At 52.8% G+C, this 21,020-nt stretch overlaps 2 protein-coding genes across 3 annotated transcripts; one reads left to right on the top strand and one right to left on the bottom strand.

Moving 5' to 3' along the window:
• The first annotated feature begins 21 nt into the window (after positions 1–21).
• On the top strand, positions 22–3,175 carry MRPS12 (mitochondrial ribosomal protein S12). Of its 2 annotated transcripts, none has more exons than XM_008139620.3 (3): positions 22–113; positions 347–414; positions 2,506–3,175. In XM_008139620.3, the coding sequence occupies exons 2-3, from the start codon at positions 366–368 to the stop codon at positions 2,874–2,876; spliced, it is 420 nt and encodes a 139-aa protein (XP_008137842.1). In that variant the 5' UTR covers positions 22–113; positions 347–365; the 3' UTR covers positions 2,877–3,175. The 2 variants fall into 2 exon arrangements, with proteins under 2 accessions (XP_008137842.1, XP_054566306.1); XM_054710331.1 differs by lacking the exon at positions 22–113 and adding an exon at positions 125–256.
• An 847-nt stretch (positions 3,176–4,022) lies between these two features.
• FBXO17 (F-box protein 17) lies at positions 4,023–19,127 on the bottom strand. Its single transcript, XM_028142753.2, has 6 exons — positions 19,071–19,127; positions 14,077–14,442; positions 13,365–13,476; positions 7,276–7,371; positions 6,256–6,391; positions 4,023–4,979 (listed from the first exon to the last, which is right to left on the bottom strand). The coding sequence occupies exons 2-6, from the start codon at positions 14,423–14,425 to the stop codon at positions 4,836–4,838; spliced, it is 837 nt and encodes a 278-aa protein (XP_027998554.2). The 5' UTR covers positions 14,426–14,442; positions 19,071–19,127; the 3' UTR covers positions 4,023–4,835.
• Positions 19,128–21,020: the final 1,893 nt, after the last annotated feature.

Below are 21,020 nucleotides of genomic sequence, written 5' to 3' on the forward strand. Positions count from 1 at the left end.
CCAATCGCAGCCTTTGCCCCGCCCCTCCGGTGTGAGAGGCGGAACCGGCCGGGCTGCCGGGCTCACCGCCGGAAGTGTTCAGCGTGTCGGTGGGCCCTGCAGGGGTCGGTGAGGTCGGTGAAATCCAGGGGTCCTCCAAACTTCCCCGGTTCTCTCCTGTTTCCCCTCTACTCCAGCATGCGGGCGGGGACGGCCGGGCCCCCAAGAGCCTACCCAGAGCGAGGCGTCGGAGGAAATTCTCTAGTTTAACCAGAAGGTCCCGAGAGCGGGAAGGGGGGAGTTTGGGTGCTCGCCCGACTGCGGTCCCTTCCCTCCTCGTGTCTGAGTCTCTTATCCCCTAACACAGGGACGCTCCAGACGGCGGGATGTCGTGGTCCGGCCTTCTCCGGGGCCTCAACATGTCCCTGAGTTACAGTAAGTGGGGGTCTTGGGAGACAGAGTCGAGGGTTGTACGGTGGGTTTTGGCGGAGCTCGGGTGCAAAAGCAAGATGTGAGCAGTAGTTGGATTAAGGGCTCCTATGTGTCAGGTGAGTAGTGGGAGTTTGGGTCAATTATTTCTCAGTAACCACTGTACTTAACTAAATACCACCCGTGGTTTAGACTTCTTAGCAAGGCATTTAACTCATTTATTCAGCTGATACTTTGCAAGAGCCTTGTATGTGCCAGGCACCGAGAGGGATGCTATATGTATGAACTTACTCTTTTAACAAATATTAAACGCTTCTCAAGGCCCTTTGTGAGGTATTTCATCCACTTATTCACTATGCAAACCTTTAGTAAGCACCTTCTGTTTGCCACTTACCAAGGATCACAAGGCTGTGCAAGACAGGCCTGCACCCTGCCTGGGGAATCTGGGCTAGCTTGACATGCAGGTTGCATGATAACCTCTCACACACGGTGTTCAGGAGGGAGACATGATCGTGAAGGACACGGAGACATTGAGTGGAGAGGAGTCTTTTTTTATTTTTTTTATTTTTAGAGAGAGGAACATCTATGTGAGAGTGTAACATATGATCGGCTGCCTCCTGCATGCCGCCTACCCGGGATCAAGCCCAAAACCCAGGCATGTGCTCTGACCAGGAATCGAACCGGCAACCTTTTGGTTCATGGGACCACACCCAACTAACTGAGCCTTACCAGTCTTGCAGAAGGGCACACCACGAGGAAGAGACTTCTAGGGATGTTTCATCCCCTTTGAAGATTGTGCTGTAGCTTGAGACAAAGGAGAGGTGGAGATGGACAGTAGGGCCAGGACCTGCCTTTGATGTGGAGGGGTGAAATTGGGTGTGAAAGGGCATCCATGCTAGTGACAGGGGAAAGAAGGGACCTCAAATCCTGGACTGGGAACTCTTAAGAGGACATGGTCCAGGGCTGTCTCAGTCACTACTGTGTCTCCATTGTTGGGGACAAGAATCAGTAGGTGCTCAGTGAATGTTTGTTGAAGAGAATCCAGTTCTCTCTGAGTCTTGCATCCTATATTTTATCCATGAGCAAATCCTATGGGTTTGTCTTGGAAATAGATTCTGTCCCCACCTGCCTTTCCTCTTATTACAGTGCAGCTACACTGGTCTCCTTTCTGTTGATGTGTTTGGGGACACAGGCTGCAGCTGGGTGAGCAAGGGGGTGAGATGAGGTAAGGGAAGACCAGGGGCAGACCCTGTCGGGCCTTGTGGGAGGACTTGGACTCTGACCCTGAGTGAGATGGCCCCACAGGAGGGCTCTGAGCAGGGGAAGGACGTGATCTGATCCAGGTGGCACGGGGTCCCTCTGCCTGCATGTTGGAGCAGATAGTGGGAGTGGAAGACCTGGGAGGAGAAGAGGGTGGACAGGACAGGAGTGGGTGTAGTGGAGGAGAAAGGGTGTGTTTGAAAGTTCAGCTGACAGGATCTGCTCACAGGGCAGATGGGTGTGACTGGAGGAGGAGTGACACCTTCCTGGAATACCCCCTAGTGTTGCCGTGGGAATGACATGAGGTAATGTAGGTGTGATGTATAGAACTAGATTCGAGCATTATGAGCCTGCTTGCTTTTATTATTCTCTTTTTTAAAAATACTTTAATTTTTATTGATTTCAGAGAGGAAGGGAGAGGGAGAGAGAGAGAAATACCAATGATGAGAGGGAACCATTAATCGGTTGCCTTCTGCACACCCCCTACTGGGGATCAAGCCCAAAACTCGGGCATGTGCCTTTGACTGGAATTGAACCTGGGACCCTTCAGTCTGCAGGCTGATGCTCTATCCACTGAGCCAAACCAGCTAGGGCTATTATTCTCTTTAAACAGCATTACAATCAATACCTTTCTTGCAGAATAAAATGAGTTAATTCATGTAAAATGCTTAAAAGAGAACCTGACACATGGTGGTTGCTTAATAAATGTTTGTTGTTATTGTTATCTTATAAAGGGCTTGGAACAGTGTCTAGAACCCCAGAATTGAGTTGCTGATACTGTTATTTGTTCATTGGGATAATAACCCCACTCTGCCCTCCCGGGTTGTGTCTTTCCAGGCCTAGCCCAGGTCCCCCAGCTCTGGGCCACCCGCCCCATGGCCACCCTGAATCAGATGCACCGTCGGGGGCCTCCGAAGTGGCCGCCTCCAAAGCTGGGTCCCACCGAAGGCCGGCCGCAGCTGAAGGGCGTGGTTCTCCGCACATTCATTCGGAAACCCAAGAAGCCCAACTCGGCCAACCGCAAGTGCTGCCGCGTGCGGCTCAGCACAGGCCGAGAGGCCGTCTGCTTTATCCCGGGAGAGGGCCACACCCTGCAGGAGCACCACATCGTGCTTGTACAAGGCGGACGCACCCAGGACCTGCCCGGTGTCAAGCTCAAGGTTGTGCGTGGCAAGTACGACTGTGGCCACGTGCAGAAGAAGAAGTGACCGCCAGGGGCGTGGTGGGCTGGGGTTTACGCAGAACAAGAACCTTTGTCTCTGGGTTCCGGCGGTATCCTTGGGAAGCGAGGCTAGTTCTAGAAGCAGCTGGCCCTGGTTCACATCCTGGCTCCTCTTCCATCAGGACCATCAGTAGCCCATAGGGCTCCTGGGTGTGAACTAGAAAAGGCGCCCCTCTGCCGACATCCTCGGTGTCCGTGTGTAGAGTGCTGGTGCAAGAGGCTTCTGCTGGGACTGTACACTATTCCATCTGAGGAGAAGGGGTTGCAATAAACACACAGACTCTGGCTGGACGTGTACACCTTGCCTGGTATTCACCCTCTGTGTGGTCTTGGCAGCTGGCAAGCCCTCTGGGCCTCTGTTTCCTCCTCTACTCAGAGCATCCCCTTTGTTGGGTTTGGTGAAGGTTAGACATGGTGAACAAAGCACGTGTGGATGGCTACTCTGTTTTAAGGTTTGGAGTCTGGTGGTAGTACTGAGACCCAGTTCCCCTTCCTGCAGGCCCGGTGCCTGGGCAAGGAAAGGCCTGCCCTCAAGCTTCCTCCTGAGAATGGCCGTCATTGTGATGGGGGTGATGAAGGAGTGCTGAGAAAGGATTGAATGGGGACAGGGAGGGCACTGCTGCCTACATGGGAGCTTCTCTTCTGCGTTCTTCTCAGAATCACACCCCTGGGTTCAAATCACACCTTGACCTCTTAGTTCGGTGCCTTAGGGTTTATTTGTCCCCCCAGCACCTCCGGACTTGTTTTCATCCCTTGGGAAATGGTCCTGAAAGTGATACTGCCCTCATCTGATCATATGGTTGGCCATGTTCGGTTTTAAGATTGGGAGCTGTGCTTCTGTCCTTGGGCCCTGGAGCCCAACTCAGGTGCAAGTTCTGCCTCCCCTACGTACTGGCCAGGTGACCTTGGGCAGGTCATTAAACTCCGAGCCTATTTCCTCCTGGACTAAACGGCATTGATAATGGTGCCTGCCGGAGAGCTGTTGGGAGAACCGCTGAGGACTGGCGTCAGAGCTGCCTCCGTTTCCAGCACAGTACACCTAAAGTTCCCAACTGAGAACATCCCACAAGGCCTTTTAGGATCAGAGGGGGGGGGGGGCATATAAGTGCATTGATTGCAGACAAGTCCCCTATCGCCTCACATGTAGCACCAATTTTATTGAGTTAGTTTGGTGGCTTTGGCCACATAGGGAAAGAGTGGGAGGCACGAGAGGAATCGGGACAGGACTCCATGTCACTTAACTACTCACGACGCTCCTTGCTCCTGGAGTTTGTAGGCAGGTGGGCTTGAACAGAGAAAAGGAAGGCGTTGCCTTACAGGAGCCAAGCTGTCCCTGAGGCAGGGGCAGGAGGTGTGGGTGAAGGGCACAGCACAGACCTGGTCTCAGATTCTGTAAGAAACTGCCAGTCTAGCCCAAAGGGGGGTGCTGATGGGGCACTGCTGAACAAGGTTGCACAGGCCCCACAGCGGAATCCCAGAGACTCCCCAAAACAGCAGAAAGGGTTCCCTTCGATGTCCCTGTTGGTCCCTTCAAGGGCAGGCTTTTCTGACGCCTCTGCTCCCCGCTAGCAATCCGCGTACCCTGGAGACATGCCAACGAGTCCCCGTCCCAGGTTTCAGCAGCTTTCACCCTCTGCAATCCTGTTTGTTTTTTGACTCAGTCTATCAGCTGACATCCACACATGAGAAAACAATTTGCTGGCAAATTAATGAAAAGTCTCAGTTATTCCCTGAACCCCCTGACTCGGGAAGCTGTGAACAGCCCAGTTGGATACCTGGTTTCTTGAGCAGCATGTGGGCCGCCATTCTGAAGCAGGAGCACGAGGCTTGCTGGAGGCTGGCGGGGATCCCCGGCTCCTGGCTGCAAAGCTGCCCTGGATTGGCAATGATGTCGGGCAGGTGGCAGTAGGTCCTAAGAGGCCTGATCAGGCTGGTGGGCTGGCCGCTAGGACAAGCGGATCCTGACTCTCACGCTGGAGTGCGTCACGAGGGCGCCGTAGTGTCCCACCCAGGAGCGAGTGTCTCTCCCATACTGCTCAAAAGACACGTATCGGATGCCTTGGCCAAAGTTGGTGAAGACGTGGGAGACCTGCATGGGGAAGGAGACCAAGAGGGTGAGGACTTGTGGGCTCTTCCTCCTCCAACAACTGATCAGACACTCCCTCAAATCAAGTAGTTGCTCTGGGGATACAGCAGTGAGGAGAGCAACACAAAGACCCTGCTCTGATGGAGCTGACCACCTAGCAGGGGACCCAGACACTGAAGGTGGATGGGGTAAGGAACAGAGGGAATTCTGCAGGGGGGCAGGGTGTAAAGTGAGTAAGCAAAGGCCCACTGAGGTGACATTTGAGCAGACACCTGTGGTGATCTGGAGGGAGAGTGTTCCAGACAGGACCAGTCAGTGCAAAGGCCCTGAGGTAGGAGTGTGACGAGCGCAGTGAGGGGAGAATTAGGAAATGGGGTCAAGGAGGTAAAATTCACCTAACTGAACCGTTTTAAACTACAATTCAGCGGTTTTTAGTACATTCATGATGTTAGGCAACCATTACCACCGTCTAATTCTGGAACATTCCCTCACCCCAGCAGGGGGAAAAAAACCATATCTATTAGCCGTTACTTCTAATTCCTCCCTACCCCTAGACCCTGGCAACCACTAATCTGTTTTCTGTCTCTATTGCTTTTTTTGTTCTGGATATTTCATATAAATGCAATCATACATTATGTGGCCTTTTGCACCCGGCCACTTTCACTTAATATACTGTTTCCAAGATTCATCCATGTTGTAGCATGGATCTGTACTCATTTTCTTCAATAGCAGCAAGACAGGACTTTGGCTTTTACTCTGAGATGTAGCCATGGGAGGGTTACAATCAGGGGAGGTGGTGATCTGACTCACTTTGTATTGGGATCTTTCTGGATAGTGAGTCTGTTCGATGGTGGGAGATCAGGAGTGGAAATGACCACCTGCAAGTCTACTTTGATAACTGAGATGTGATGATTTTGACAGCACAGGCTTGGGTGTCATTCTGGGCTTGAATCAGACCCTGCACACTTAAGTGTGACTTGGGGCTAGTCACTTGACCTCCTGTGCCTTAGTTTCCTCACTTCTAGAATGGGGAGAGAGCAATAACTGATACATCACTGCATTCCCAGTGCCTAGATCAGCACACAGTAGGTGCTCAATAAATGTATGTTGAAAACTTAGGCTGTATTAATGAAATGAATTAATAGGGAAGACTCTTGGAACAGGGCCTGGGATGTAATAATGGCTCAAGGATTGTTAGCTGTTACTATTACAGACATCCAGCGGGAAGGCAAGCTGAGAAGGGAATGAGCAGTGCGAAGTTAGGTATGCCTGGACTCACCTGTCGGTAGCCTCTCTCAGTCCACTGAAGGACCGGGTTGGGTGAGGCCGAGAACTTGACCACTTCATTTTCGTACACGTCCAGAAGGCGGACCCGGAGCCGGTAGATGCAGCCGCAGTTCTCTCGGGCGCCCCACCTGCCAGGTGGGGGTGAGCTTTGATGCCTCCGCCATCCACCCAGGCTCGGGGTTGGGAGGCTGAGGGTTGGGCCTCCCTGCACTTTGATATGGGTTGCACACCCCCACACCCCATATGTAGAGGTGTCAGCCTGGGATTCTGGGGGGAAGCGCCTGGGCGCTCCTGGGGTGGATTCTGTAGACCTTTGCTCAGGTTGGGGGGGGGGGGTGTCGAGTTTGATGCTCTGGGGAGAAATTATAACCTAGGAGAGGAGTAGCCCCCAGTATTTCTGGAGAGGAGCCAGAGGGAGTAGAAATCTGGATACTCTTAGGATGAGTCAGAACTCCAGGGAAGAAATTGGGTTTTCTATGGAGAAGCAAGAGATGGAGGGAAGAGGAGTCCGAGAGCTTCGGGAAGGACCCTGGGTGCTGTGGAGAAGAGGCTCTTATCGTAGGCCCACAGGTTCTGAAGCCAGCCAGTGCCTCTGGCCCAGCTCTGCCCTTTCTGAGCCTGTTTTCATGGCACAATGCTCCCCACTTTCCTGAAGCCTCGGTGTCCACAAGCCCTGGGGGTCAGGGCAGAGGTGCAGGCGATGGAGTTGGGTGGGTGGAGGGGAGATACCTGTTTTAGATCAGACCCAGCCAGTCAGTGGCTCCCAGGCCAACCCCAGGCCTGCTGGGAAGAAGGTGGGGAAGAGTGCAGAGTGGGGGCTCTGGACTCACCAGGGCTCCGCCCCTCCCTGGCTCAGCAACCCTGAGAACATCACTTCCCCTGCCAGTCTCACTATGAGGGGGCACCGCAGCAGTGGCCGGCCCGTGGCATCGATGGGGGCGTGAAACGAACCTCTTGCAGAACTGCTGCCGCCACCATGGGTTCTGGGGGCAGGTTGCCGTTCTTCACTCACCAGTCAGCCACACAGATCTCAATCTGGGCGCTGTCCAGCAGCTCCTGCCACACCCCCTCCATCACCAAGTCCACAATCTGCCGCTTGAAGCACCATCTGGGAAGGGGAGATGGTGGGGGTGTGGAGCTGACAGTCACAGCCTCCTCTGACAATGCTGTCAAAGCAGCCCCTCAGGGTTTGTTCTCTAGACGAGATGTATGATGGGCTGGGCAGCCCCATTGGCCGCTCGCATCCCTCCACCATTTTCCACCCTGCCCTGAGCTCCAGGAGGCTGGCCTGGATGCGGGCCTGCCCCTAATATTTGTGGGACCTGGACATGAGTACAAAGGGAGGCCCACATGGAGCAGGGAATTCTGGGGTCTCTAAAGTGTGGGGGCCCAAGGTCTGAGGTGTTGATGTATGGACTGGTCTCCCTTACCCTCTCTTTCCTGTTGGGTCAGTCACTGGGAAGCTCCAGCAGAAAACAGAAGTGAGAGAAGAGAATAAAATCAGGATCTTTATCCTCCTGGCTCCCTCCCAAGGGGATCACCAGGGACTGTTGTGTCTGTCAGCGACAGGGCACAGCTCCAGAGTGCCCTCTCCTCACAGCCTTCTCTGCCCTGTTTCAGTAACTGCTTCCTGCCTTTAACCCTGTCAGCCCTAGGGGTGGGAATGACCCTTCTCTCTACTGTTACTAGCCTGGGGGTCATGGGTTATACCTTGTGGTCTGCCTACACCTTTGTAAATAGTCTTTCTTCCATCATTTGAATACTAGAGGCCCAGTGCATGAAAATTGTGCACAGGGGTGGGGGGGTTGGGGTGGGGGTGATGTCTCTCAGCCCGGCCTGCAACGACGCCAGTGTCCTGTGCCCCGGCCAGCCTCTGGCCAGAAGCCTGCCCGCCTGCCCTCCCTCCCTCCACAGGCTGGGGTGTGTGGGATGCTGGGGTTCGTCATCAGAGCGACACTGCCAGCATCCAGCACCCCGGCTGCTATGGGCGCCGCCATCTTTGTGATGGAGTGATGGTTAATTTTCATATTACCCTTTTATTAGACAGGATGCCACAATATAGAAATAGTGTCATACTGGTGGAAGAACTGTGCTCGGGGTTAAACCTAGGTCTGTATGGGAATTTCATAAATGATAGAGGCAGCACTGCCATTCCATGGGGAAGGGATGGTTTTTTAGTAGATGGTGTTGGGGAAATGGGATCAGTATATGGAGGGGGGACTAGGTCCTTAACTAACACCACATTCAAAGGTGGATTAAAGATCTAAATGTGAAAGATAAAGCTCAGAGTTTACTAGAAGAGAATATAACAATAGGGTGGGGAAGGTCTGGGGCAGGGGGCAGGGGTGGATTAGAAGGGGTCAATGGGGGAGAAAGGGGAGCATATATAATACTTTCAACAATAAAGATTTAATTTTAAAAAGAATATAAGAATATTGTTAGAATTTAAGGATAGGAAAGGATTTTTTTAAACAAAATTTCAAAAACAAACTCTAAAGGAAAAAAGGGAGAGATGAGTTTGATCATATGAAAATAACAACAAAGAACACCATGGGCACAAGTTAATACAGATGGTAGAATGGGAGGTTTTTGCAATGTCCAGGATGGACAAGAAACAGACATCTAGAACATACAAGGAATCTATACTAGTAAAAGGGTAATATGCAAATTGGTCAGGATGCCCTCACAGTGAGGGGCCACCAAACGACCAAACAGCAGGCTGTGGGGGCAACCAGGCTGGCAGAGGGGGGGCAGCTGGGGGCGACCAGGCCAGCGGGGGGGGGGGGCAGTGAGGGGCAACCAGGCTGGCAGGGGGGGCAGTTACGGGCAATCAGGCAGGCAGGCGGGTGAGCGGTTAGGAACCAGCGGTCCTGGATTATGAGAGGGATGTCTGACTGCTGGTTTAGGCCCCATCCTGGGCCTAAACCGGTAGTCGAACATCCCCCCCCTGTGCATGAACTTAGTGCACCAGGCCTCTAGTCTATATCTAAAGCCTAAGATACCATTATGACCTGATGACCAGCCGGTAGATATGACGTGCACTGACCACCAGGGGGCAGATGCTCAGTGCAGGAGCTTCCCCCTGGTGGTCAGTGTGCTCCTACAGCCAACCTCCTGCGGCTGGCCGGTCAACCTCCCGCGGTCCCTCCCCGCAGCCGGCCTGCCCCAATCAGTCCCAATCGCCAGCCAGGCCAAGGGACCCCACCCATTCACGAATTCGTGCACCAGGCCTCTAGTTCTTATATATTAACAAGAATAAGACATCAGCCTGGCCAGTGTTGCTCAGTGGTTAAGGGTTGACATATGAACCAGGAATCATGGTTTCATTCCCTGTCAGGGCACATACCCAGGTTGCCAGCTTAATCCCCAGTGTGGGGCATGCAGGAGGCAGCCAATCAATGATTCTCTCTCATCATTGATGTTTCTATCTCTTCCTCTCCCTTTGTCTCTGAAATCAATAAAAATATATCCTACATAATAAAAGGCTAATATGTAAATAGACCAAATGGCAGAACAACCGGAACAGCCGAACAATTAGCTGCTATGATGTGCACTGACCACCAAGGGGCGTGTGCGGAACATGGCGGGCATTGTCCGCAGTGGGATGGTGGAGCTGGTGAGTGGGGGCACCAGACCAGGGCAGGGTGCCAGTCACTGTCATCGGGGCGAGCCTCTGGTGGTTACTGAAAATTCTTTGTTCCCACGCACCGTGGTCATGCCTGCTGCTGGTGCCGGCCCTGCTCACATCCACTGCCAGCACTGGCCCTGCTCGCACCAGCAGCTGGTGCTGGAGCCACCACTTGCACCTCTTCTGGTGCCTGGCGCCAGTCCCAATCACTTGGTGCCATCAGCAGGTGCCAGTGGCAGCTACCACCCCTGATCGCCCCTGAGGGCTTCTCCACCTCTCCCTGTTCCTGAGGGGCAATTGGGGCAGCTGCCGCCGTTCATACCCACTGATGGTGCTGGCCCTGCTAGCACCCACTGCTGGCACTAGCCCCAATCGCCCTGTGCCGTCAGTGGGTGTGAGCGGGGCCAGCGCCGTCAGTGTGTGGGAGCGGCGGCAGCCAGAGCAGAGCTGCTGGTAGACAGGGGACTGGGGACTATAGAGGGAGGGGCCGGGCAGGGGCGTGGAGGATGGGCTGAGAACTGCCTCTGTGTCTACTGCAGCCTTGCGGCCCACAGTTCCTTTCAAGGTGCACGAATTCGTGCACTGGCCCCCTAGTCCTATCTAATAAAGAGGGAATATGCAAACTGACCATCATGTTGTCACAAAGATGGCAGTGCCCACATCCACAAGATGGCGGCACCCAGTCCCCTCAACCCTGCTGGAGTCCCCCAGTCCTTTCAGCCCCACCGGGGGGGTGGCAGGTGCACGGTGCGGCCAGACCCGCCATTAGCCTCCCAGCCACCCAGGGCCAGCCCGAGGCATAGGCAAGCCTCAGATGGCAGCTGCCCAGCTGCCCAGGGCTGCCTGAGGCTCAGGTAACCAGGGCCAGCCAAGGCTTGCACTGCCAACAGTGGCAGCAGCAGAGGTGTGATGGGGGGCGTCGCCTTCCCCTGATCGATAGGTCGCCTCCTGCCCCTGAGGGCTCCCAGACTGAGAGAGGGGGCAGGTCAGGCTGAGGGACCTCCCCCTCCAGTGCATGAATTTTCATGTACCAGGCCGCTAGTCCTATATAATAAAAGGGTAATATGCAAATTGACCTTAATAGCAGAATGACCAGAACAACCTCTGGACCAGTCACTATGAGGCACACTGACCATGTCTTGGTCCCTTCCCCCGGCCGTCAGTCAGTGATCACCAGATGGCGAACGGGGAACCAGGAGTGGGTGGCGGTGGGTGGAGGGGCCGGCTGTGGGCAGCTGGGGAAGATGGCCCTGATCGCAGGCCAGGCCTAGGAACTGTACCCACAAATTTCGTGCGCTGGGCCTCTAGTCCTATATAATAAAGAGGTAATATGCAAATTAACCCTCATGCCCTCACAGGCTGCCTATGACCAGACCTGCAGGGGGGTTAGTGAGGGATGACCAGACGACTGAACAAGCAGGCTGCATGGGGCGACCAGGCCAGCAGGGCGGGTGCAATTGGGGGTGACCAAGCCGGCATGGGGGCAGATGGAGGCAATTAGGTTGGCAGCGGGGGGCAGTGAGGGGTGACTAGGCCAGCAGGGGGGTGGGCAGTTGGGGGCAACCAGGTCGGCAGCGGGGGGGCAGTTAGGAGCGACCAGGCCAGCAGGGAGGGGGCAGTTAGGGGCGACCTGGCCGGCAGCAGGGGGCAGTTAGGGGCAACCAGTCAGGCAGGCAGGCAGGTGAGCAATCAGGAGCAAGTGGTCCAGGATTGTGAGAAGGTTGTCCGACCACCAGTTTAGGCAGTCGGACATCCCCCAAGGGGTCCCGGATTGGAGAGGGTGCAAGCTGGGCTGAGGGACTCCCCCCCCCGTGCATAAATTTCATGCACTGGGCCTCTAGTATATATATAAAAAAGTAAGGCATCAGCCCTAAAAGAAAATATGAGCAGGCAAATTTACAAAAGAGGGAATCCAAAAAGCTAATAAGCGTATGAAGAGATCCTTAATTATTAGTAAATTGAAACATGCAAATTAAAATTAAAACAGCAATGAGATATTACTTCACCCCCAATATACTGTCAGCTACTAGAAAGCTGGATAATGCCATGTGAGAATAGTTGACTATGGGAATAGGGGACCAGGAAATAGGTATGGAATATGAGGATAGAGAATCAACCAACCCATCAGACTGTTCTGATGTCTTCATGGCATTTATCACAACCAGAAGCTCTGGAACCTGAGTTCAAATCCCAGCTCCACCATTTACTGGATGTTGGTTACCATTATAATGTGTGTTAGTTTCCCATTATAATGTGGGGATAACAACACCATCTATGTTGCACAGTTGTTGCCAGGATTAGAGTTATATGTAAAGCATCTGATTGTTGTGTTGTTATTTTATCCTTTACTAGAGGCCTGGTGCACGAAATTTGTGCACTTGGGGGTGGGGGGGAGGTCCCTCAGCCCGGCCTGTGCCCTCTCGCAGTCTGGGAGCCCTCGGGGGATGTCCGACTGCCGTGGAGGTGGGAGAGGCTCCAACCACTGCCTCTGTGCTCACCAGCTGTGAGCCCGGCTTCTGGCTGAGTGGCACTACCCCTATGGAAGCGCACTGATCACCAGGGGGCAGCTCCTGCGTTGAGTGGGATCAGGCTGAAAGCAGCTCTCCTACATCCCCTGAGGGGTCCCAGATTGTGAGAGGGCCCAGGTATCCCACCAGTGTATGATCAGGGCCGGGGAGGGACATGGGAGGTTGGCCAGCCAAGGAGGGACCGCAGGAGGGCTCCAGGGTGGGTCCGGACCGTCTTGCTGAGTCCTGAACTGCTGGACCCAGCAGCAAGCTAACCTACTGGTTGGAGCATCTATTCCCTGGTGGTCAGTGCACATCATAGTGACTGGTTGACTGGTCGACTGTCTGCCCCCTGGTGGTCAGTGCACGTCATAGAGAGCAGTTGAGCTGTCTTAGCATATCATTAGCATATTACACTTTGATTGGTTGAATGGCCGACTGGACAGCTGGACACTTAGCATATTAGGCTTTTATTATATAGGATAGGATGTGTTTAATGTCTCCCCCCATCCTACATCTAAAATGCAAATGAAAACACAGCAGTTCCCTTATCTTTCTGAATTTTTCTTGTATCTTGACATATAAAACAGTGCCTGAACCCTGGCCGGTATGGCTCATTTGGGCATCCTCCCCTGCACCAAAGGATTGCTGGTTCGATTCCTGGTCAGGCAACATGCCAGGTTTTCAGGCAAAATTCCTGGTGCGGGGCGTGCAGGAGGCAGCGGATCTATGCTTTCCGCACATCAATGTTTCTCTCCTTCTCTCCCTTTCCCTATCTCTCTAAAAATCAATTTAAAAATCTTTAAAAACAAAAAAAAAAAGAAGAAAAAAGAAAGTGCCTGGTACATAGCAGGCCCTCAACAAATACTTGTTGAGGGGAGGGTGAAAGCGGGTGAGGAAGGAGCCGGTGGGTAGGGTCCGGACCCACCCTTCTTGAAGCCCTTGCCCCAGGGAAGGGCCACTCACTCGAAAGAAGTCACGAAACAGGTCTGGGAAGGAGCCCCCGGCACCAGGGTCAGGTTCTTTTCCACGGCCCAGCCATTCCCGCCGTGTTCCACCTCCCAGCCTCTGAAGCCCTCTGCGGGATGCAACAGTGAAGAGAGGGATTAGCCTGCCAGCTGGCTTCTCTCCTGGCCCCGCCCTGGGCTCCTTCATCCCACCCCACCCGCTCCCCCCACTCATTTACTGGCCTCCCAGCTCCCCCTGCTGGGTCCCGCCCACTCGCTGACGTCCTCCTCCCCACGTCTTTCAAAGAGGCCTCACGTTTCTAGGCAAGCTCCGCCCGCACCAACACCCATCGGCGTCTCCCCAGCCCTCCCCCGACTCCTCTCCAGCAGCGCCGACGGAGTCTACAGGCCCAGCACTGCGAGGTGCCGGCCCGGCCCGGCCCCCTGGTTCCTTCTGCTTTTCTCACCCTTCCATTTCGTCTCCCTGCACTGCCCACAGCCTCTGGCTCCTCCCCTCCAGTCCGTCCCTTCCCCAGCCCCACCCTGGCCTCGCCCACCCAGTTTCCAAAGGGCCTCCCTAGGCCCCGCCCCCGACTCCCTGCCCTGGCCCCGCCCCCAAACTCCCGGCCCCGCCCCCGTCTCGTTAGCTCCAGCCACGCCCACTCACCACCTCACTGCGGTCCCCACCCCACGTTGCCCGCGGCTCCACCGGCCCCGCCCCCGGTACCCACGCTCTCCGCAGGAGTTGAAGATGAGGTTTCGGCGGAGAGGCGCTCGCAGGCAGTAGCGCGCCAGGGCGCACAGCGGGAACTCCTCCTCGTCCTCGCGATTGGGCGGGAAGCGCTGGGCAACCGCGTAGAGTGCGCGGCCCTCGGCGCTGCGGTCGCGAGCCAACTGCAGCAGCCACACTGTGGGCCCGTCCACCACGTCGCGCCACGCGCGGCACACGGAGCGGCAGCGCATCACCAAGGTGCGCGGCGGCAGGTGGCTCAGCACCTGCACCAGCAGCTCTGGGGGCAGCGCGTCCAAGGCTATGGGCGGGTCCGCGGGCGTCCGCCTGCGCGAGGGCCGGGCGCCCATCTCTGGCGGCTGGAATCCTGCAGGTTGAGAGGAATTGGCAGGTCAGGGCAGTCTGGCCTCCTTCCACGTCTCCCAGTGCGCATGGTCCCTGCGGCTTGATCGTGACCCCCCCCCCCCCCTCCCCCCCAGCTTTAATGGACGACAGGGGGACTGCCACGGCCGCGAAAACCGGGCACTTAGTCCCTACCACCCGGCTCTGGAGGGCGAAGGGCTTCCCCTCTTGGCCAAAAGACCGTTGGCCAGACAGACCATGACTCCACCAGGACTGCTAACCACGGCTTCCATGCCTGGCCTGCGCACTTGTATACATAAGCACTTTATATAAATGACCATAAGCATACTGAAGACGGGCTAGAAAAACCACCTAGGATGAAACCATTTCCATCCCATCCGGCAACCTGTCCCAACTCCTCAGGCCTTTGGCATTCATGAACTGTCAATCTCCACCGAACATTCTTGTCACCTTCTTGCTCTAACCAAAACCCAGCTCTCCCGTGGCCCTTCCTAGTGGGTAAATCTCCTTGCTCCTTGGTGCTGCTTCCAGACAACGCTCTCTTCCCCAGCGTCCCCAGCTATGAGTCTTTTCATCGGAGGAGATGGTACCCTCCTTGGAAACCATCTGCTGGGCCCAGATCACTATTCCTCACTTCTCCATGATTTTAGCTTCACTGCCACTCCCCCTGCTCCCAACTTCATTCTTGGTGACTTCCATATCCAGGGAGGTGATCCTTCCTTCTACCACCCCTGCCTCTCTGACCTGCCATCCTCTCAGCCCCTCCCTCCCGTGGTCACTCTGAGACCTTGTCTCCATGGCAGCCTCTTTAGAATTTCAATCTCAGGCATCTCTCTACTCCCATCAGCTCTCCTTCCAGCTCTCTGCCTCCAGGGTCTCAAATCCCCACAATCCTTCCAAACCACTGTGATCTCCCATCCTAGGTGCCTACCTCCGTTTCACTTCCCCTCACTCCTCAAGTCCTCAGTTTTTCCTAGTCATTTACATTACTTGATTAATCATTAAAAACATTCTTTGCAGCCCTGGCCGGTTTGGCTCAGTGGATAGAGTGTCAGCCTGACGACTGGAGGGCCTGGGTTCGATTCTGGTCAAGGGCACATGCCTGGGTTGCGGGCTTGATCCTCAGTGGGGGGGCATGCAGGAGGCAGCTGATCAATGATTCTCTCATCATTGATGTTTCAATCTCTCTCTCCCTCTCCCTTCCTCTCTGAAATCAATACAAATATATTAAAACAAACAAAAAAAACATTCTTTGCATACACCCTTCCTCCTCTGGCTTCCTCTTACACGTGACCCTGTTTAAATTTAGCCCTCCACCTACCCTGTGCCTGTACCCACACAGTTTAAAGTGGCTAAAGAGGAGAGGAACCAAGATGGCGGCATAGTTAAACAACTAATCTGCTGCCTCACACAACAATTTCAAAAATACAACTAAAAGACAAAAACGTCTACCACCCAGAACCACGGGAAAGCTGGCTGAGTGGAAGATTTACAACTAAGAAGAGAAAGAAGCACAATCGCTGAAAAGCTGAGGTACGGAGGCACGCGAATCGGGCCGGCGGCGGGCGGCTGGGTGCGCGGCTTTTCTTCAACCCGCAGGGAGACAAGCTCCCGATCACTCTGAAATCCAGTTTCTGGGGACACTCGGGGGACCCAGGCACCTACGGGGAGAAGCTGGACTCTCGGCCATCGGGTCGGAAAGTGAGAGTGACTTTTTTGCAGTGGTGCGCCCAGCAATCATTGTTTACTGCGCTGGAGCGCGGGGCGCAGGGACTTGGAAACGTGGAAAGGCAGAGACGGCTGACGGCAGCCATCGCCGTTGGCCACGCCCCAGCCTAGTGACGCCCTGAGACCCCACCCAGCCCTGAGGCCCCGCCCTGAGGCCCCGCCCTGAGGCCCCGCCACGCACATTCTACAAACCCGCCCCGGCTCCACACAGCGGCTTTTGCATTTAAATGGCCTGTTCTGTGGCAGCTTAACCAACTGCAGCTCCAGTCAGACTGCTCCAAAACCGCCCAAGCAAAGGAGGAGAAAACTAGCCCTTGCTGTAGCTCCTGCTGGGGGACACACAGTACACAAGGGTACACCAAGAGTGTCCACCTCAAGTAACTGGGAGGCTGACCCGTTGAACCAATAGGACACCTAGTACACAAAACTACCCTACCAACTTAGGGAAGCAGAGAATATGAGAAGGCAAGGAAACAGATCACAAACCAAAGAAATGGAGGAGAACAAGCGACTGGACATAGAGTTCAAAACCACGGTTATAAGGTTTTTCAAGAATTTCATGGAAAAGGCCGATAAATTCCATGAGGACCAACTAGAAATTAAACATACACTGACTGAGATAAAAAATATTATACAGAGACCCAAAAGCAGACTAGAGGATTGCAAGAATCAACTCAAAGATTTGGAATACAAAGAGGCCAAGGACACTCCTCCAGAGAAGCATGAAGAGAAGAGAATTCAGAAAGTTGAAGATAGTGTAAGAAGCCTCTGGGACAACTTCAAGCGAACCAACATCAGAATTATGGGGGTACCAGAAGAAGAGAGAGAGCAAGATGCTGAAAACCTATTTGAAGAAATAATGAACGAAAACTTCCCCCACCTGATGAAAGAAATAGACTTACAAGTCCAGGAAGCGCACAGAACCCCAAACAAAAGGAATCCAAAGAGGACCACACCAAGACACATCATAATTAAAATGCCAAGAGCAAAAGACAAAGAGAGAATCTTACAAGCAGCAAGAGAAAAACAGTTAGTTACCTACAAGGGAGCTCCCATACGATTATCAGCTAATTTCTCAACAGAAACCATGCAGGCCAGACGGGAGTGGCAAGAAATATTCAAAGTGATGAATAGCAGGAACCTACAACCAAGACTACTCTACCCAGCAAAGTTATCATTCAGAATTGAAGGGCAGATAAAGAGCTTCACAGATAAGAAAAAGCTAAAGGAGTTCATCACCACCAAACCAGCATTATATGAAATGCTGAAAGGTATTCTTTAAAAAGAGGAAAAAGAAGAAGAAAGATAAAAATTATGAACAACAAATACATATCTATCAACAAGTGAATCTAAAAGTCAAGTGAATTAAAAATCTGAGGAACAGAATAAACTGGTGAACTTAATAGAATCAGGCATAGAATGGGAGTGGATTGATAATTCTCAGGGGGAAAGGGGTGTCTGTGTGGGGAGTATGGGAAGAGACTGGACAAAAATCATACACCTATGGATAAGGACAGCGGGGGCGGGGAGGTAAGGGAAGAGGGGGGGTAGGAACTGGGTGGTGGGGAGATATGTGGGGAAAAAGGAGAAACAATTGTAATCTGAACAATAAAGATTCATTAAAAAATAAAAAATAAAAAAAATAAAGTGGCTAAAGAATAATACACAACTACACTGGCTGGTCACACTTCAAATCAATGAACTTGACCCTCAAACCCCTAAAGCTGCCTGGCAATAAGATTATGTTTCTCTTATCCACTTCCTGTAGATAACTATTTCATACCTCCTCCCATCTCCTATCCCATCACTCCTTCCACTCTTCACTCTCTCCTTGCTTCTTATTTTAGCAGAAATAAAAAGTGATGATGAGAGGCAAACTTCCACAGGTCTGCACTGCCCCATCCACCACCTGCCGTCCCGGGACCCACAGTGTCTGCCCTTGTGGATGTCTACCCACTCCAGGCCGTGGTCTCACAGCTGTCCCTTTCTGCCGCGTGTTCAGTTCCCCTCTGCGCTGGACCTTCCTGTCCGCCCACACAGGGTCCTCTCTCTCATCTGAAAACAAACCCTCTCTTGACCCTATGACCCCTTCCAATTATGGCCCCATTTATTTGCTCCTCTTTATAAGAAAACTTCTCAAAAAATTGTCTACACTTGCCGTCTCCATATTTTCTACTCCTGTTCTCTTACACCTCCTATAATCAGGCTCTGTGACTCTCCACCACCCTGAAAGGTCAAGGTCACTAGTGACCCCCTGGGTGCTGAGCCCATAGCACTCTTTATGCCCCCTACACTTGGTGGGCCACTTTCCATCTGCCTGGTGGTTCCTCGTCAGCCTCCCTCGAATCTTGCAAAGTCAAGGTTCTGCCCTTGAGTCTCCTCTGTTCTCCATGAACACTCACTCCCGTCAGAGGTTTCATCTATTCTCATCCCTGCTCACTTGGACCATCTCTCCCTGCTTCTTTCCCAGTTGTTGGTTCCCACAAGCAGCCGGTCAGGTGAGAATACAGGCTCCGGGCCTCCCGTGGCTCACTCAGGATAAAGGCAAACTCCGCCCTGTGGCCCCCAAGGCCCCCACCATGTGATCTGCCCGCCTACCCCCCTGCCCTCCCCTGGCCCTCACTCACTGCCCAGCCGCACCAGCCTCCACACCTCAGGGCCTTTGCGTGGGCTGTTTCCTCCAAATGGATCTAGAGGATTTTTGCTCACCTCTGTACCGATTTCAAGTTTGTGCTCCAATGGCAACTTCTCCACGAGACCTTTCTGTCCACCTTATTTATAATTTCGGAGCCTCGTGACCAATCACCTACTCTCCCTCCCCTTGTCCTTACTTTATACTTCTCTCAAGCTCTTACCCCCTTCTAACACACTCCACACCTGAGTATGTATAATCTACTTGATTACCTTCCTTGTCTGTCTCCGTCTGTAGATACTGTAATCACTATGAAGGCAGAACTGTTGATTCCTTTGCATACTGCATGCCAGTGTCCACACCAGTGCCTAACACATAATACATGTTCAATAAAGATATTAAATGCATGAATGAGTCATCACATTAATATCCCACTACACAGATGAGGAAACTGAGGCACAGTGAGGCGAAACACCTTTATTTAACAGGAATTCAGTGATTAGCTGAAGACACAGTCAGAAAGTCATTTCACTTCCCCATCAGGGTCAGAACGGTCTAATAATAAAGGCCTTGCGCCTGACACGGGTCGGGTAACTGAGTTGGTTTGAGCATCATTCTGATCCACCAAGGTGGTGGGTTCGATCCCATCAGGGTACATACAGGAAACAACCAATTAATGCATAAACACATAGAACAACAATTCGGCGTTTCTCCCTCTCTATCTCTCAAATCAATAATAATAATAAAAAAGCCTTGTGTCTGGGTTTGAGTCCCAGCTATGCTTCCTGTCAGTTGCATGACCAAGGGTACATCACCTAATCTCCATGTGCCTCAGTTTCCTCTTTTGAAAATGGGGATGTTAACAGCACCTACTTCTTAGGGTTGCGGTGATAACAAAATGGGGAATGGGGTAATATTTGTAAAGTGCTTAAGTAAAACCACTGGGGTCTCATAAGTAACAGTGATAATCTATACTAATAAAAGGGTAATATGCTAATTACAGCAGCTGTCTTCCGGACAGTGGCTGCCTGAGGCTCAGGCAAGCCACGGTGGCTGCAAGGGCTGAGGCTCAGGCGGCCAGCAGTGGTTGCAGCAGAGGTGTGATGGAGGTGTCGCCCTCCCCTGATCTGCGGTCGCCTCCCACAGAGGGAGGCCAGACTGCGGCTTAGGCCCGCTCCCCATGGGGAGCGAGTCTAAGCCGTCAGTAGGACATCCCCTGGGGGCTCCCGGACTGTGAGAGGGAGCAGGCTGGTCTGAGGGACCTCCCCAGTGCACGAATTTTTGTGCACCGGGCCTCCAGTAATTTAATATTAAGCACTAAATTATGTTAGCTGCGATTATTATTACACATCATAAAAAGATGATGAGCAACCATTTAGTGATGATATTTTCATCTGGTGACATTTATTGGGCCCTTATTAAGCCACTGTGACATTTAAGCTGGATCATCTCACCGAGTCCCATCATCTTGTTTTAATGGCCAAAACGAGCCTTGGAGGTTGCCCTGGGGGAGGAGGCTGCGATGATCTAATGCTTGTTCTGTTACCCAAGGCCAGTAAGTGCTTGACTCCTGTCAGCTGTTAGATTTTTAGACAAAATGATGAAGATCTTTTAAGAAATAAGCCTGTCTCAGGCAAGGGGTCTGTGGACAAGGCAGGAAGCCTGACGCCTCTGGACCCCGAGTGACTCAGCTGGGGAGACAGACTTGAGTAACTAGAGTGCTTTGCGCCAGGTGGTCTTTTTATTTATTTATTTTTTTTATTTTATTATTATTATTTATTTATTTTTTCAATTTTTTTATTAAGGTATTATATGTGTACATATCTTACCTATTTATTTTTTTTAAAAAAATATATTTTATTGATTTTTTACAGAGAGGAAGAGAGAGGGATCTAGAGTTAGAAACATCGATCAGCTGCCTCTTGAGAACCCCCTACTGGGGATGTGCCCGCAACCAAGGTACATGCCCTTGACCGGAATCGAACGCGGGACCCTTGAGTCCGCAGGCCGACGCTCTATCCACTGAGCTAAACCGGTTTCGGCGCGCCAGGTGGTCTTTAGCGGCCTTAAGAATCAGCTGCAATTGACAAGCAAGTCCACCAGCTTGCCCGCCAGATGTGAGATTCACCAGAGTGCAGCTGGCTCCCTGGGTGGGTGCTCCTTAGCATCACTGAGCAATGGGAGGATTCCAGAGCTGGGGTAGCCCCTCCCAGGAGGGCAGG

Source organism: Eptesicus fuscus, chromosome 21, assembly GCF_027574615.1.
Source record: "Eptesicus fuscus isolate TK198812 chromosome 21, DD_ASM_mEF_20220401, whole genome shotgun sequence".
Taxonomy (NCBI): domain Eukaryota; kingdom Metazoa; phylum Chordata; class Mammalia; order Chiroptera; family Vespertilionidae; genus Eptesicus; species Eptesicus fuscus.